Source organism: Sarcophilus harrisii, chromosome 1, assembly GCF_902635505.1.
Source record: "Sarcophilus harrisii chromosome 1, mSarHar1.11, whole genome shotgun sequence".
Taxonomy (NCBI): domain Eukaryota; kingdom Metazoa; phylum Chordata; class Mammalia; order Dasyuromorphia; family Dasyuridae; genus Sarcophilus; species Sarcophilus harrisii.
In genome coordinates, this window is record NC_045426.1 from 30,825,321 (window position 1) to 30,844,265 (window position 18,945).

At 32.2% G+C, this 18,945-nt stretch overlaps 1 protein-coding gene across 1 annotated transcript in view; it reads right to left on the minus strand.

Moving 5' to 3' along the window:
• Positions 1-11,101: 11,101 nt before the first annotated feature.
• The window catches only part of TAFA4 (TAFA chemokine like family member 4), a 188,110-nt gene continuing 180,266 nt past the window's right edge, over positions 11,102-18,945 (minus strand). Inside the window, exon 6 of the mRNA XM_031953742.1 lies at positions 11,102-14,565. Coding sequence (XP_031809602.1) covers positions 14,554-14,565 — 12 coding nt within the window. The 3' untranslated portion in view covers positions 11,102-14,553. The remainder of the gene's footprint in view (positions 14,566-18,945) is intronic.

Consider the following 18,945-nt stretch of genomic DNA (forward strand, 5'->3'; position numbering starts at 1 on the left):
AATGTCATCTTCACTGTTAGTTGAACCATTTGACAATGCCATGGACTTGGGTGGTGAGAAATTCTCACATTTGCAATTGTTTTAATGTGTATGTAACACATTACACATATGATCATGCTTGTTTCTCTCACTAAGTTTGAGATATAGGTGAAGTTGTCATCCTCATTTTACAGAAGAGGAAATTGAGATTCAGAGCATGAGGCTAGCCTAGTCCCAACTGTCTCCAAAAGCTAGACCAGCCACTAGCCTAAGAGAAAGAGCAGTGGTGAGGTATTCTGGGTCACATCAGTAGGGCATACTACACCAGAAAGAGTAGAAAACCATAAGCAAAATTCACTCTAACTGTTCCCTACAGTCTAGTTGCAGAAAGCCAGTATAAGAGAAGGTCCTTAAGTTTGATAGTGAGGGAGAGAGATTTGGGAAGGGTTTAGGCAGAGCAGATGAAGGTACTTAAAGCATTTAATAGGAGAGACTCCCTATATAGACTTTAACACCAAAACAACCTCAGAATCCTATGATAGAGTAGCTTTTTAGGGCACACTATACACGTACAAGGCAGACCTGCTCACACCTAACAGCTGTAGAGCTTGATATATGGGCAGCCCCTCAGAAAAGCAAACTAAGTAAAATTTAAAATACTATGCACAAAATACTTTTGTTTGACAGATGCCCAGAAGACAAACCCCCAAAAGGATAACAATACCATAAGAAGTCCAGGTAATGCCTCAGGGGGAAAAAGTCCTAACAGGAACTGTTATCAAGTATGAAGAGGAAAGAAAATAAGAGATGCAGAATGGATACAGAGGAAAGAAAGACAAGGAAAAATGATACTTTAGAATAGATGGTAGAAAATACTACTCAAGAAATGAATGGCCTAAAAATTAGAATGAGACCTACAGAAAACAACTCAATGATACAATAAGGAATAGCTAAACAAAACCAAAAAGATTAAGAGAGGAGAAAAAAGTTTAAGAAATGAATTTTTTGGGCAGCTAGTTGGTACAGTGTTTAGAGGAAGGAGGAGAGGAGGAGAACAAGAGGAGGAAGAAGAGGAGGAGGAGGAGGAGGAGGAGGAGGAGAGGAGGAGGAGGAGGAGATGATGATGATGATTTTAAAATTCACCTGAAAAATAAGTCAAGGAGAAATAGCTTTTAAAATCATCAGGCAATCTGAAAACTTAGACAAAAAAGTCTTGATACTACTTTTTAGCTAGTGGTAAATGAAAATATGGAGAACTCATAGAACTAGAAAGAAAAAGTAAAAATGGGAGAGCGGGACAAATCCACTGATTTGTCCTCCAGAAAGAAACTCCAAATGAAAACTTCTAGTACATCACAACCAAAATCCAAAGCTTCCAAAGTAAATACTGTAAGCAGCTCCCAAAAGATGAGTTTAAATAAAAAAAAATCACAGTAAGAATAAAGCAATAGTAATGCCATTATAAAGAAGAAAAGAGTTGGGAATATGATATAAAGATATATAACCAACAATAAACTACATAGCAAAACTAAGTATAATTCTACAGGGAATGAAATAGACTTTAATGGAACACAGGATTTCCAAGCATTCCTAATGAAAAGGTGAAAACTGAGTAGACATTTAGAAATGGAAATGCAGGCACCAAGAGAAACATAGAAAAGTACACATATTTCCATTATTTCAATGGAATATATAATGTATTTTTTTACTTATTACTGAGGGATAAGAAAATATTCTCAGAACTATGATATCTTTAATAGTTATAGAGAAAGGTTTAAATACCATGAGATCTGTGAATAGTTTTACTGGGTCTCAATGGGAATGGGAATGGAACTATGCTAAGGAAAAAAACAGGAAGAAGGGGGGAAAATCACTATTGTATAATAGCATTCTATAAGATGAAGAGTACATAACTATGGAAAAAGGTGTTGAGGAAAACTGGCATCCTTACAATCAGTATCTATACTTAATATTTATTCAGCCAAAATATAGCAACTAAATACTTAAAAGAAAAGTTCATCAAACTTGAGGGGAATCATTAAGAAGTATTTAGTGGTAGGGAGCCTTTATATATCCCTTTCAGATCTAGACAAATCTAACCAAAAACCCAATTAAATTTTCATTAAAAAAATTAGAGATAATAAATCTTTGGCAACTACTTGATGGAAATAGAAAGAATTTTTATATCTGCCTGAAGTGTACATTTGAAAAAACAGCACAGTTAGAAAAAATATCCATATACTGGACATAAAGAGCCACCCCCCAAAAAATATAGAAAAGCAGAAATGCAAAATGCATCATTTATTAATCACAATGCAACATAATTTATATACAATAAAGAATTAAAGGAAGGCTATTAATATAGAATTAATCAATTCTATATTAGCTAATATGTAAAATTAACCAATTCTATCTTAGCCTATTTATAAAAGAACAAATTATCAAAGTAATAATAAATTTCATCAAAGAGAATGACAAAAACGAGACAAAAAACAAATATATATGGGATGCAGCTAAAGCAGTAGTTGTTGGGGAGAATTTGCATCTCTATATAAAACAAAAGAAATTAAACCAAATCAGTGAGTTGGGCATGTAATTAAAAATTCCCAACTAAGTAGCAAAGCAGAAATCCCCAAAATTAAAGACATTAATAAAATTGAAAGCAAAAAACTACTGAATTGATAAAATTAGGAGGTATTTGAAAGAATAATAAATAAATAGCTAGTTTGATTTTTAAACTACAAAGAACAACTTGTTCATGTCAAAAACTGAACAAAATGATCTCATAACAACTGAAGAAGAAATGAAGAACATTATTGGAGAATATTTTGACCAACCACATGGTAACAAAACTGAAAACTTAGAGGAGATAAATAGATACTTAGAAAAATATAAAATGGCCAGATTAACAAAAGAAGAAAATACTTAATTAACCCCAAATTAGAAGAAAAACTTGAGCAACCTTTAAGTAAACTCTCAAAGAAGAAAAAATCTCCAGAACCAGATGAATTTACAAATGAATTGTACCAAATATTCAAAGAACAATCAATATAAAAATTCATTCAAATATTAATTTCAATCCATATGGTTTATACTATCTCTAATATTAAGGAATAAAGACACCTCTCCAATTTCTTTATATGGTACAAATATGGTCTTAATATTTAAGCCAGTCAGACACAAAGCAGACCAATATATCCAATGAATATTGATTGAAAAAATTTAAATAAATGATCAGCAAGTGATACTTAAAGCATATTAGAAATAATATTCATAGAGAAGTTTAAATTTATATTATGAATGAAGTTAGTTCTATATAAGGAAGAAAAACACAATAAATGGAAAATACAATAAACTATGTTGATAATAAAAATAGTAAAAAGCACAGAATTATGCTAATAGATATTGATAAGTATTTTGACAAAATTCAACATTCATATCTATTGAAGATTCCAGAAAATCATATGAAAAATTTTACTTCTTAATTGTATAAATAGTAGGACTGATCTAAATCTAAGGATAAATGTACTAAATAATGGCGAAAAGATAATAGACCTTTCCAATAAGATTAGAAGTGAAGAAAAGATATCCATTAACATAGCTATTAATCAGCATCGTGCTAGAAATGCCACACATAGAACTGACGTGGAAAAAGAAATTGAAAGAAAATGCAAACATTTAAGAAACACAAAATTATCATTTTGTGGATGATATCATGTACTGAAAAAATTCTAGAGAGTCAAGTGAAAGCTTTATGAAATAATTAAAAACTTCAGCAAAACTGCAGGATATAAGATAAATCCACATAAATCATCACTATTCCTATATATAACTAACAATACCCAGCAAGAAGAACTAGAAAAATAAATTCAATTCAAAATAACTACAGGAGCTATAAAACATTTCAGAGTATATCTGCCAAGATTCACCCACTGACTATATGACTCTAACTATAAAACACTCTTTAAAGAAATAAAAATAAACCTAAGTTGTTGGAGAAACATACAATGCTCATGGGTAGATCAAATTGATATAACAAAAATGATAATGGTCCCTAAATTCATTCATTTATTGAGTAAGCAAATTCCCAATAGACTAATTAATAAAGCTTAAATAACATGAAATTCAAGTAGATAAAAGGTGAAGAATCTTGATACATTTTAAGGGAGAAGGAAGAGATTCTCTAACTTCCAAATCTGAAACTGTGCTACAATGTAATCAGCAAAAACTACTTGATACGTGTTAGAAATAAATAAAGAAGTAGGTTAGATTAAATTAGATACACAACAAAGAGGAGAAAACAAACATAGCAGCATAGTTTTTTGATAAACTAAAAGGCCCCAGCTAATGGAGACAGAACTCATTATTTAATAAAAAAAATGTCTAAGAAAACTGAATAGTAATTAACCAGAATGTAGTTTGAAACTAACAAGTGACAACATACACCATGATAAACTCCAAATGATACATTATGAAGATATAATTAAAATATATAAATATGTTTAAAATGCAAAAAATCACATCCTTAACATATTAAAGGAACAAGGAAGACATTACATGTCAGATCTATGAATGTGGGAAGAGTTTATGAAATCAGGTGACAAAGAATCATACAAGATAAAATGGCCAATTTTAATTATATAACATTTAAAAGCTTTGTACAAGCAAATCTAATGCTGTGTGAATAAATAAAAAATAATGGAGAAAATATTTGCAACAATTTTTTCTGATAACATTCTTATTTCAAGATACGAAAGGAAATGATTCAAATATATAAAACATTTCCTATATAAGTTAAATGATCAATTGCAAATGAGCAGGTGATTTTCAAATGAAGAAATTCAAGCTGTTAATAATCATATAAAAATTCTCTAAATGAGCACCCAAACCATCTGCACCCAAAAAGAAGATTGTGGGAACTGAATGCGGATCACAACATGATATTGTTGTTGTTGTTGTTGTTGTTGTTGTTTACTTGTTTTTGTTTTCTTTCTCAATTTTTTTTCCTTTTTGATCTGATTTTTCTTGTGCAGCATGATAATTGTGAAAATATGTGTAGAAGAATTGCACGTTTAATATATATTGGATTACTTGCTGTCTAGGAGAAGGGCTGAGGGGAAGGGAGGAAGAAAAATTTGGAACACAAAGTTTTGCAAGGGGGGATGTTGAAAACTATCTTTGCATATATTTTGAAAATAAAAAAAGATTATTAACAAAAGAATGAGGCTAAGAGTTTTGTACAACTCTGTCTCACATTCAAGTCACAAGCAAGAATAGACATCACCTATGATGACACTGTCCTTTACAAAAACAAAGGACCAACAGCAACAACAATCGAAATTAACAGAGTATTTTACTGGGGAAAGTCAAAACTAATTGAGGTAAGAAATGCAATACAATAAAGCTGTACTACAAAATTATGAAAGGACATTTTCAGAAAAAAAAAATGGAAGTCCTCTATAAACTGATGCAGAACAAATTGAAAATAATAGGAATAATTTATACAACAACATTATACAGAAAAAAACCAACTTTGAAAGACTTCAGAACTCTTGTAAACATGATAATAAATAATAAGTCAAAATAATAACAATGAAACATACCACTAACCTCCTAAGAGAGAGGGAATGAAGAAGGAAAAGACATACATTTTCAAACATGATTAATGTGGGAATTTGTACCTTTGAAGTGAAGGTTTTTAAAAAATTTGGTCACAAAGATATAAGGATATTGGGAGGTACATATTAATTGTAAAAATAGCTTTTTTTTACAGATAAAATTACCTACTATTTTTAAAGAATGTGCCAATGGAGCAAGATTTTTAAAGTAAATAAAATAGGAATTGATTTGAAGAGAAAGCTCAAGCTTGACATTTCAGAAATTTTAATTTTTTGATGAATACAAAAGAATTAAAGAAGGATTAAAAGATATAAAACTTGAATCAAGGAATAAATTCAGAAGACACAAAAGAAAGATAGTTAAAATAATAGGATTTTTTAAAAAATCTTTCTTAGAAAATAAAGATAATGTTCTAGGGAAAATGAGAAGGGAGATTTTGAACTAACCACTTTACTGAAAGAGTAAAATGGAGAAAAAGAAAAAGGGGGAAAGAAACAATTCAAAAATTAAATTTATAACAAAGAAAAGAAATTAATATTTTAATAATTAGCAAATGAATGGCAAGGAAAAGAGAAGAGAGAAAAAGTCTTTTGAAATAGAGTTATACCAATTACCTATGCACATATCTTGTAAACAAAAAGCTATAATTTAAAAAAAGAAAGAAATAGTTATATCAAAACAGGCTAAGAAAAACTAATCATAGCAACCAAAAAAATTCTAAAACAAAAAAAAGCAGCAATTGAGACACAAAGGAAAGAAACCAAAAACTACCTCTAATAGCACTCAATATGAATGGAATAAACAATCTTCTAAAATAAAAGAGGGTAGCATAACGAATAAGAAAACAAATACCATAAGCTTGCTTTTAAGAAACATTCAATCAAATATAGAGAGAATATTTTTACTATATTTTATTATTATATTATGGACAAACAAGAAAAGCTATTATACTAATCCACTGTTTTGAAAAAAAAAAGTGCCACCTGGAAACTATTATACATCTGGAAAAAATGGCAGAGTACCCCAACTTGTTAAATTTAAATTTATCATTCAAAATTCACAAAAAATAAATAAGTATAAAAATCTAAATAAGTAATTAAGCAAATTGTTTCATTTAAAAATATTAACTTTAAATTTCTGAACTTATTAAAACTTAAAATTTCATTGTTTTTAGAATTTTACCTAAGAAGTTAATTGAATAGGAATTTTTTATAAATTAGAAATTCAACAAATAAATCCAAAATAAGTACAAAAGATGAGCTATTGACGATTAGAAGAGAACTACATAATTCAGAAATCAAAAAGACTATGAAAATAAACTAAACTAAAAACTGCTCATTCAATACAGGAAAAGTCTTTAATTATCATTCATTTATGCTAAAAATCTTACAAGCAATAGGTATGGAATGATGGTTTTAATATGATAAAATAAATATTGAGTATATTTATGATATGTATATATCCAAAGAAAATGTAAAGAAAAATATCTGAAATAGATGGAAAAATATTAGTATACATTGCATGCTAATATAACACATATGATAATGCCAAATTTAATTAACACATCTAGTGCTATAATAACTAAACTACCAAGAGGTACTTTACAAAAGTATGCAAAATAATATTTTTTTTAGAGAAGAAAAAATCTAAGATAGCAATTTAAAGATGAAAAAGATCAGAATTAAGATGGGATAGCCCTTCTAGACCTCAGATCACATTATAAAGTAATAATAATCAAAAACACTTTATATTGGTTGAAAAATAGAAAATAAATCAATTGAACACTAAAATTGTAAGAATTAGAAATAACTAAATTCAACAAAATGTTCAAGAAACCTCAAAACATAATTACCTAGAAAAGAACTTTTGATTTGATAAGTGCTACTGGGAAAACTGGAAAGCAGTGTAGCAGAACTTGGATCAGACCAAAATATCACAATATATTCCACAATACATTCAATATTGATAGATGACCTAAATATTAAAGATCATATCATAAAAATGTTAGAAGAAAGCAGATTGTGTATCTTTCACAGTCATAGATGAGGCATGAATCCTTAACCATAAGGTACAGAGATAATGACTGATAAAATGGATAATTTTGATTGATAATTTAGGGCAAACAAAATTAATGCATTTAGAAACATATTAGGGGGGAAATCTTTGTAACAAATATCTTTTTTAAAGGTCTGATATCCAAAATTTAATATATAAAACACATATTACATATAGCTATAAAGAAATATATATGACCAAAAGCCATTCCTAATAAATGTAAGCAAATAGTTCTCAAAAGAAAAATTGAAAGCTATTAACAACCATATGAAAAAATGCTCCAAATCATTAACAAAAAGAGAAATGCAAATCAAAACAATGCTATGACTTTATTTCACACAAAGAAAATTAACAAAGATGACAAAAGATGGGCATACTTAATTATGGAAAAGTTTTAGAAAGATATATTATTGGTTAAGCATTGATACAATCATTCTTAAAATCAATTTAAAATTACTCACTCAGGATGATTAAAATTTCCTCTTGATTCAGAATTTTCACTATCAGGACTATGTGCCAAGGTTCTAAGTAAAACAAAATATTTAGAGCCACACAATTTGTTATAGCAAAGACAAGGGTTCTCATCAGCCCCATTAATGAGAAAATGGCTTAAAAATTGGGGTACATGAATGTAATGAAATATTGTTGAACCATAAGAAACAATAAGCATAAAAAAGTGAACATGATAAATCCAGAAAAGCATAGAAAGACTTATGTATGAACTATTTGGTGCAAAATAAGCAAAGTTAAAAAAAAAAAAAACAATGTAAACAAGACTACAAAAAATGTAAATGGAAAAACACAACTACCAAATAATCACCTACCAACCAGAATTTCAAATTAGATATTTGTAAAGCTCTTAAGATATCTGAACATAGAAAGCACTATATAAATGTTCGTTGTCTTTCTTGTTAATTGAAATTAAAAGTGTTATGAAATTAAGTTTAGCCACAAACAAGAGTTACAAGAAAACACCCCAAAATGGACTCCCTTGCAAAGGTTGGAGGGTGGAAGACTGCATATATCTTGTCTGTTTCAACCTATTGATTGACTTTGCTGACCTTTCACTCCACCCCCTTTTTCATTCTTTGTTATAAAATTTAGCTCCATGGAAGGGAGTAGAGAAAAAATTCATGGGGGAAATACAGATTATGTCGAAACAAAAGAAGATATTAATAAAATAGTTTATTCTATTTTAAAATAAAGATTTCTAAAGATTAAATCATATTTTATTCTAAACTCAATGGGAAATCCTTTAAATTCGCTGAGTAGAAAAGCGAGATGATCATCACTTTGCCTTAGGAACTTCACTTTTGGCAGATGAAAATTCAACTTTAGAAGATAGATTTGAGAGGGGAAAAACTTCAGGAAAGCAAACCAATTAGGGAACTTCTCTTGAGTGACCAGGTAAGAGATGATTAGGGCCTGAGCTAGGGTAGTAAGAGTCACAAGAGAAAAAAACTGAGAAACTGAAGATACCATGTGCATTGTAACCTGAATGACAGAAAGGCTGGTGATATTCTTGACAGAAATAAGGAAGCTCAGACAAAGAGCAGATTCAACAAAAAAGATAATTTAATGTAACATGAGATCCAGATCACAACACATTCATACATGTTCATCCTATGAGACTTACTCTATCTCGCCCCCCCCCCAAAAAAAAGTAGATCAAGAAGCTAGCTGATCACTGTCCTAGAGCTCAGAGTCAGCTATCAAAGGGATGCCTTTGTTCTGCGGGCAGAAGTTGGATATGTTGGGATACCTGGATAGTAGTTGGATTAAAATTGTCCTGAGAAGTCAACACATAGCATAAAATAAATGAATTTGGAAACTTACACAACCAAAAAAAGGATCAGAATTGGAGAATATTAGAAAATATGTATAGATGTTCACAAGTTTCACACAGCTATCATGGGGAGAGTAAGCTGTAAACTTCCTTTTCATGTTCTGATTGTGGCCTTCTTCCCAGTGAACTATGCTACAGTACCCCACCATTATTTCTCAGGCCTCAAAATCCAAGTACTTGTAAGACTTTATACAGATTTTATGTTTCTAGAGAACAGGAGATATTACCAAGAATCATGACCCTTCAGAACTCACTTATTCTTGCTCATATGACCAGCTGCATTTTATCCATGAATTTCAGTCTCAGCTTCCAATTCTGGGAAGCTACAGAAATACATCTCTATCTTAATTCCCAACAGAAAAACAATAGGGATGATGGCAACAAAATGCTTCTTCAAAGATGGAGGCGTAATAGGACCCAGAGAGTTAATAAACTGGATAAAAAGGGACACCTACCCCAAAGAGATAATTCACTTAATGACAGCAGAATCATCTGACACTGTCCCCAAATGCCCAATTTGTTCTCTAAAAGTAATTTCCACCCCCAAAAAAGTCCCATAAAGTAAAGTATTATCATTTTTCCTAGTCCTTTATGAGCTATAAGATTTCTGTGAGTCAATACTACTATATTTGTGTAAATTCTTTCCCACATGAAAGCAGCATCTATTTGAAGTCTGCAGGATTCCTCTTAGTAGACTACCCCTTCCTGAGCAAAGAATTTTACTTGTCTTCAAAGAATTAACTCGGTCCATAAAGCAAGAAATTTGCACAGGAGTTGTAGCTACACAAGGGAAAACTGAGACAGTTTTCTAGATGACGTAGAACATCAATATTTTGACCCAAAATATACAAATAAATGAGGCAAAAGTGTGGTTTCCTTTAAATGTCTCATAATATTATTTTCATGTATCTCTTTTCCATAATCCACACAATTTCCTTTTCGATTAACAATTCATACTTCTATCCACATTGTTGTATATATAGCTCCTAAATAAATGACTAATGTAATAATTACAGAATCTCAGAATGAGAAAAGATCTCAAGGGTCATCTAGGCCAGAGCTTCTTAAACTTTTTTCCACATGTGATACCTTTTCACCCTAGAAATTTTTACATAACCCCAGATATATAGACATATAAAATATGCATACAGTCAAACATTTACTAATAATAAATCATAATTTCATAAACCCCACACTCAATTACAGGATCTCATATGAGGTCACAACCCACTGTTTAAGAAGCTGGCATCTAATCCAAGTAATGTTTTCACAACATACCCTCTAAATAAGTGCATAGCCTTTGGTTGAAAATGCAAGGTAGTCCTTCCCATTCTGGATTAGTGCTACCTGATAGGAAGTTTTGCCTTTTGTTGTTCAGTTATTTCAGACATGTATGACTCTCCCTCAACCCATCTGGGCTTTTCTTGGTAAAGATCATGTAGTAGTTGGCCATTCTCTTCTCTAATTAATTTTACAGATGAGGAAACTGAGGCAAACAGGGTAAAGTGACTTACCCAGGGTCACATAGCTAGTAAATGGGTAAAGCTGTATTTAAACTCATGAAGATGAGTCTTCCTGACTTCAGATATAGCATTCTATCCATTAAGCCATCTAGTTTTTTCTTTGCATCAGGATTAAATTTATCATTTTGCATCTTCCATCTATCATTTCTACTTCTGACCTTTGGGACCAAACAAAACAAATCTTTCCTTCATCCATTTTTAAGACTTATGTCACATGTCCCTGCGTCTTCTCTTTTCTAACATAAATTTCCCTAGTATTTCCAATTAATCCTTATATGGCATAAGTGCAAAGCCTTTCATCATACTGGTTGGGAATTCTTTAGCTTATCAATGTCTTTCTTAAAATATTGCACCAGGACTAAACAAAATACTCCTGATGTCACCTAACGACAGCTGTGTACAATGGTTTTATCATTGAATTCCTAGATGTCATGTATATCCATGTATTACCTGATTGGGACTCCTTTATCACTTTATCACTCCTTTGTTGACTCATTTATTGTCACAATTAAACTCATTTAATTTAAAATTTTAATAATAAGATTTATAAATGGAGAGCAAAAGTATCAAGCCTTTTGCCTTCAATACTCCTCAGTGCCAATGAGATTAAAAAATAATCGGAAAGTATTTAATAAAATAAACAAAAATACAATAGAATCTAGATAATGTTAACACGTAGTTTCTAAGACTATATTCTGCTTACAGCAATTCTTATGTATGCATCAGTGGCCCTGGTTTCTATTTGAATTTGACACCAATTATATAAATCAGAGGCCTTGAAGTATTTTTCTATATCCTCTGACTGAACAGGAACATAAGGAATCATTAATTAAAAGAAACTCACAAGTTGGGACATGGAAAAAAAAAGAAGAAGAAAATTTCCACTTAAAAATGTTATATGGAAGAGAGAGTAGGAAGTACTAAGGACCTCTCTTACCTGAAGAAAAATTGCAAAAAACAAATTGTCCTTGGTAATATTTTTAGTTATTTAATTATTCCAACTAATGGCATTGATATTAAATTCATAAATAACAGGATAGCATAAAGGAATAGTGCTGGGTTTGTAATCATAAAGACACAGGCTCAAATCCTATCTTTGACATTTACCAGCTGGGAGATTCACTTAAACCTGACTGACCATCAGGCAACTCTCTGGGTCTTAAAGTCACAGACATGTTGCAATAGGCCCTGGTCAAGCAAGCTCTCCCACAGAAATCATGGATCCTTTACATATAGGTATGAAACAGGAAAAAAAATCTCCTTTTATCATTAATTATCTGTATCACTTTGGGCAAATCACTTCATTGCCTCAGTTTCTTCATATGTCAAATGAGGTGAGTGAACTAAGTAATGGCTCATGCTGCTTTTAGCTCCAAATCTGTTTATTCTCCCATGACAGTAAGAAAGAGAGAGTTATGTTGAAGGGAGAGGGAAGAGACCAGGAATAAACTGTACAATGAAAAATCATAGAAGTGACATTTGTAAATTTTTACTAATCTTCTCTTCATGACACATCATTGATAAATAAAAAAAAATTTATCTTTATCAAAAGCACAGCTGACTTAGATTTTAAGGTTGCCCCCCTCTTTTTTGTTAATTCATTGAATTTCCAAAGCTAGGACTTGTGACATATGATTATAATCCCAGTTAACTAGGAGTCAGAGGCTGTCAGATCTCAAACTGAAGAATTCTGAGCATCAATAGGCTATGTCTGCAGTAAGTTTAGCATTAATGTGATGAAATCCCAAGAGGCAGGAAGAGAGGAGGTACAGGTTGCCTAAAGATGGATGAATCAGCCCCAGCGGAGAAAATTCAAGTTTTTATACCAATCAACAAGGGGATCAGTCCCATGAGTAGACCCTGCACTTCCTACTTAGACAAGAGATGCAATATTTTTTTAAATGCAAAGTCTGTGATGTTTGAGAATGTGCACACTTATCTCCAGTCTAGAATAATCATCTCTTTCAAACATCAACAAAAAAGGATTTTGTTTGTTTTGTTTTGTTTTTTACTTATTGACCAATACATCTACCAGGAGCCTAAGAGTAGGAAAGTATAAAATTAAAATACAAAGGCCTAAAAAACAAACAATGGATCCACACAACTGGTTTTTTGCACCCAACTTTTATCATTCTACAGGAGTCAAATCAAATTTTAATTGTCACTGTTATAAACAGCATTACAATATTAGTGCTACTGCTCATAAACTAGGAAGAATGTGTACAATGGACTAAATTAGTGCAACAAAGTATAAGTTTTTGGCATTTCTGAAGATATAAAAAAATCAGTCCCATAGTATTAGAATAGTGTGTACATATTCACAAACGCTATGCACTTGGCATCTGGGTCAACAGCCATTTATCGGCACATTTGCATCACTGTATTTTGGTCTATTTTGAGGCATCTGAATTTTAAAATAATAAAGCTAGGGGAAAAGGAACTCAAATTTCACTTCCTTTGACAGTTACATTTCCAGAAACAAAATGAATAATGCACCGATGGGGAAAACAGTGGGACAAACATCTAAGGTAATATGAAATCATTATCTCCCTCCCAAAAGTGAGCATTTTAAACAATTGGTTCTGTTAAAGAACTGAATGCAGAATTCTTATAATTATCATAAACTGGATCAAGGGAAGATCATTCTTTTTCATCTAGAACAGAGATATTTTTGAATTTTAAATAACTTCTTCCAATGTAGTCGAAAGCCTGAAAATCTAAACAAAACTTCCTCTCTTTATATATCTGCCCTTAATAGGGATCTCATTAACAAATATAAGAAGAGAGATGTTGCACTAATGCCTAACTATTTCACATTCAGAAGTCAACACCTGAAGAATAATTCAAACTCCATTATTTATCTATCTAACAAACAGTTACTAAAAGAGTCAATCTATTCCCAACAAATCAAAATTTGAAATGATGAGGGAAATTACACATATTGTAACCAAAATATAGAGCTCACTGATGCTAGAGATTCATAAAATTTGCTTCCCCTATTCCATTGATCCATATCCATAAAACTCACTGACAACATGCTTTCCTAGCATCTTCCTTTAAGTCCACTGGATATTTGGGTAAGTTTTAGCCCAAGCCAATGCACTGTGTATTGGGGGAAAATACATATATATACACATAAAGAACAGCTGTGGGTTGTTTCAAATTCAATCATTTCTCCTTGGTAATCAAAATAATCACTTTTATGAAAGAAGCAATTTGCTTTCAAACTTTCTTAGGTTTGACCCACTTTAGGGGACTTCTCAAAAACTTATAATCCATGAGAATCCAGAATGTGTTATTTAAGAGACAAATTCAGTTTTCTTAAATTTGTGTGATCCCAAACAGGAGACATCCTAAAAAGCAAGCGGTGCTAGAGCGGACAGGAGATGTTGCCATCCAAGATGCCCATTTGAAGACTCAAATTCCTCAAGTCCAAGAAAATCTTCATTCAAAAGGTTTATGTGATCATCTGAATGAGCATGCTGGCACATGTGTTCTTCTCACCAACAAGAAAGCACAGCTAATTCTGGGCTACCGGGTGACCTACAACAGAGGAAATGACAAAGCAGTGAGTTTCTCCCAGCATTAGATATATATGCAAAGTTCACCCTGGAAAGATCACAGGAATTATTAAGAATTACAAATGCAAAGCACTAAACTGTACCTGGGGTGGAGAGATTGTACTTTTGCCCCTGGGCACTAAATTTTAGAGGGTGCTGATTGTACTTACCAGGTAAAAACAATAAAATACCTGAGTGTAGCATTTAGCAAGAGTAGAACATTAAAATAGAACTAGGCAGCTCATAATGCTTCCTCAGGATACCCTTCCCTTTTTGTGTCTCAAGAGCTTTGTCAACAAAAACCAGAAGTCATGTTCTGTCTTTTTTGCTCCATCTGAATCTGTCTTCAGAAGGTAGATTCAGGGCACTTTTTGTGCTGATTGCTCTGGTCAAATCTTGAGAATCTTGATGTAGATTCCAAAAGGAGTAGATATGACTCTAGGCAGTTTATTTGAATTTGTGTAAAATTATTTTAAATTCCTACTCTGCTATTTATTAAGAAGATGTTAGCTTGGGTTCCTGAAGACCCTACCAAAGATATACAAAATCAGGCAAGTTTCATATCCAGTAAACTCGATTCAGTATTTATTATGTATAAACATTATTCCAGATACTAGAGATTTAAAGTTTAAAAATTACATCATCTCCTTTCCTGGAGCTTATGCTTTATGGGGAAGTCTATGGCAAAAACACAGCGAGGTGTAGTACAAATTAGGGTGAAACTGGGAAAGGGGCAATAAAGTATCTATGAGAATTCAAAAAGGAAAACATGACTTTTGAAAAGTTTTTTAATGGCTCTGGTGATGGAAAAGCCATCATTTTCAAAACAGCCTTCACCAGAAAGATGACCATGGCAAATCATAAATCCAAACCATTCCAATAGCCATTTTATTAAGTGCCTACTAAGTGCCCTCTCATATTCTACTGTTACAATTACAAGGTTGTAGATGGTCACCTTTGTTATTTAGGAAAATACACACACTAATGAAATCGCAGACCTTTCAAAGTCCTGAAAAAGGTACCATTTGTTTTCCCTTAATAAGAAGCTAGTCCAGACACAAATAGTTTAGTTTGTGAGTGTTTAAACTTATCATATTGTCACGATAATCATAGAATCATAGCACTAGAGCTGGCAGTTATTAAAAATCATCCACTCCCACTGTTATTTAACATAGAAGGAAACTGAGTCCCAAGAAGATAATGTCATTTGACCAAGATCACAAGGGTAGCAAAAGACGGAACCAGGATTTAAACTCAATCCTTTGATTCCAAATTCAGATAATTGACTTTTTGTAAGGCAGGAGATCTAGTTCATTAATTGCCTGCCTCTGTAAGGAACTACATGATGGAATTACTCCAAATTTCTTCTCTCTATGAAACAATGTTTATGTTCATAATTTGGTCTGAATATTCTAATAGAAGACTGAAACTCTCACAATAAAACCACCAATTCTGCATTTGTGTACTGTGAAGAAGTTTTAAGCTGCTTTGGATTACAGACACTCATAGCCCATCAAGTGATTTCATGCATGCTGAGCTATCTAAGTAAATTCCTTCGAGAATGGTTCTCATAATTATTGGTTAAAATTATAAAGTATAGATAATTCAATAGAGCAAAATAATGTTGCTCTGTGTGAGTCTCTTAATGCAATGCTCACTTTTTAAAATAGCTACATTTAGAAAACCTCTGGCTTTACAGGGGAAATAAGACCGTTAAAAGGCAATAGCTGTTTTTTCCTTTATTACTCAGAATAATTAACTACACTTTAAATAAACATTGCAGAAAATCTGTACATTTTGGATGAAGTTCTCCTTTAAAAGTTACAATAATAATAGCTAACATTTATATAGTACTTATCATGAGGCAAGCCCCATACTAAGAACTTTACAATTATTATCTCCTCTGATACTCACAACAATCTTAGAAGGTTGGTATTATTATTATCCTCATTTTTACAGATGAAGACACTGATTTAAATAAAGGTTAAGTCATTTGTTCATGGTCGTATAGCTAGCAAGTGTCTGAGTTTAAATTTGAACTCAGATCTTCCTAATTCCAGACCCAATATTCTATCCACTGTACCACTTAATAGGTTCCCCCCCTCACCAAAGATATTCCAGCAGAGACTAGAGGATGATTTGTTGCGTTTACAATGAACAGATAAGCACTGAGATCACTTCCAATGCAAAAATTCATGAAGAAATTTATTCAGTGGGGGCAGTGAAGGCAAAAAATAAAGTTTCTGCTTAAATCCATCTACCTGTAGAAAAATGTATCATCTATACATATTATATGTCGAAAACAACTATTTTGCACCAAATAATATAGTTAAATTTGTTGTCAGCTTTTTAAACTCTGCTTATAAAGAATTACATTTTAAAGAGACCATGATAGCTCAGTAAGATACCAGGACTGTACACATTGACAATAAATAAGAAACAAAATCATTCGGTCAAAGTTACAAAACTGAGAATCACACATTTACAAGATTTGAAATTGAAATTTTCAAGAAAGCTTAGAGGTCATTTAGTCCAATGCCTTTATTTTAAAATGGAGGAAACCAAGGTCAAAGGTGAGTATCTTGCTCAAAATCACCCAGGAAGTCATTGGGAAATCTGGGGTCACTTTTTTAAAAGTTATATCATCTATTCAAAACAACTGAGAGAGCTGCAGGCCACAAAACTGCAATCTCAAAAAAGGATATGTGTGACTCTTTGAGGAACAAAAAAAAAACAGATGAGCAAAACACTAGAATGAATATGCTAAAAAAAAAAAGAGAGAGAGAGAAAGAGAGAGAGAGAGAGAGAGAGAGAGAGAGAGAGAGAGAGAGAACTGGAAGGTAAAGGATGTATCCATCAATTGGTAAAAGGATGAACAAGTTCTGATATATGAATATAAAGGAATACTCCATTCCTTAAGAAGTGATGAAATGAATAGTTTCAGAATAACAGGGTAAATTTAATCTATTAGTAAAAAGCAAAGTATGCAGAATCAGGGGAATTAATTCTCCAATAACAACAATGTAAAGAAAAAAAATATTTTGAAAGTCTAAAGGACTCTGACTGATACAATGACAAACCAGCATTCCATAATACTGATGATAAAAAGGTTACCCCATTTTAACAGAGAGAAGTGATGGACTCATGACACAAAAGAAGATACACATTTGTGGCCATGACTGATATGAAAATGTTTTGGTAGATAATGCATATCAGATTTCTTTTCTTTGTCTTTTTAAATTGCAATTTTTGGAGGGAAAAATGGTGAAGAAGATTGGAAAAAGGAGAACTAGCAACTGAGTTGTCAGAAAGAAAATAATAATGAAGATCTTTTAAAGCCTTTGCACAGAAGAGAACAGCAGGAAAGCCAGAAGGAATCACAGATAGCAGGATAGCTTTGAAAGTGTTATGTTGACTTTGTCATATATGTAAAAAGAAGTTCTATATAATAGAGATTCACCTTTTTCAACCCTCTTTTTCTGTCCTAGTTTATATATGGAAGTGTACATTCCATGGGATGTTTATTAAGTCAGAATAAAAAATAAGTATTTTTTTAAGAAAAAGTATTCTAAGAAAGCAATCTTTGTACCATGACTCCATTGTGTATCTCCTATTGGCTACATACTTTTTTCATATTTCTATTTAAATTCAGGATCAAGTTACAACCAGGGCAGTTCACTGTAGAAAATTATATATTATTCCATATTATTCCTCCTTTTACCCTAAACTATCACACAAACACACACACACACACACACACACACACACACACACACACACACCCTCAGACTCCCTACCTAAAAGTTTTCCTGGATTTCTCACTCTGCCTTACTTCTTCCCTCCCAATCCAAGCCATTACTAAAGTGTTCTTTTCAATAGGCCCCCTTCTCTCCTCTAACACTGCTACCACTCTAACATAGGCTCTCAATCTTTTGCACCTAGATTACTGAAAGCCTGTTGCTGAGTCCATCTGTCTCTTCTTACCCCAGTCCATGCTCTATTCAGTCTCTTAAATAATTTTATTATAGTGCAAGTCTGATCATGCCATTCCCTACTCAATAAACTCCAGTGGTTCCCTACCACCTCAGATAAAAAACAAAATATTTTATTTGGCATTCAAAGCCCTTCATCATCTAGTCTATATCTACCTTTGCAGTATTCTTGCTCTTATTCCCTAAATTGTATTTTTTGATCTTGTAGCATGGTCTGGCTGTCCCACAAAGACTGTCCATCTCTTAACTCCAGACATTTTTCTGTCTGTCTCCTATACCTAGAATGCTGTACCTCCTCAATTCTGATTATTATGTCCCTACCTTACCCCACCTTCTATAGGCAGCCTTCCTCAACACCTTCCCTCTATTAA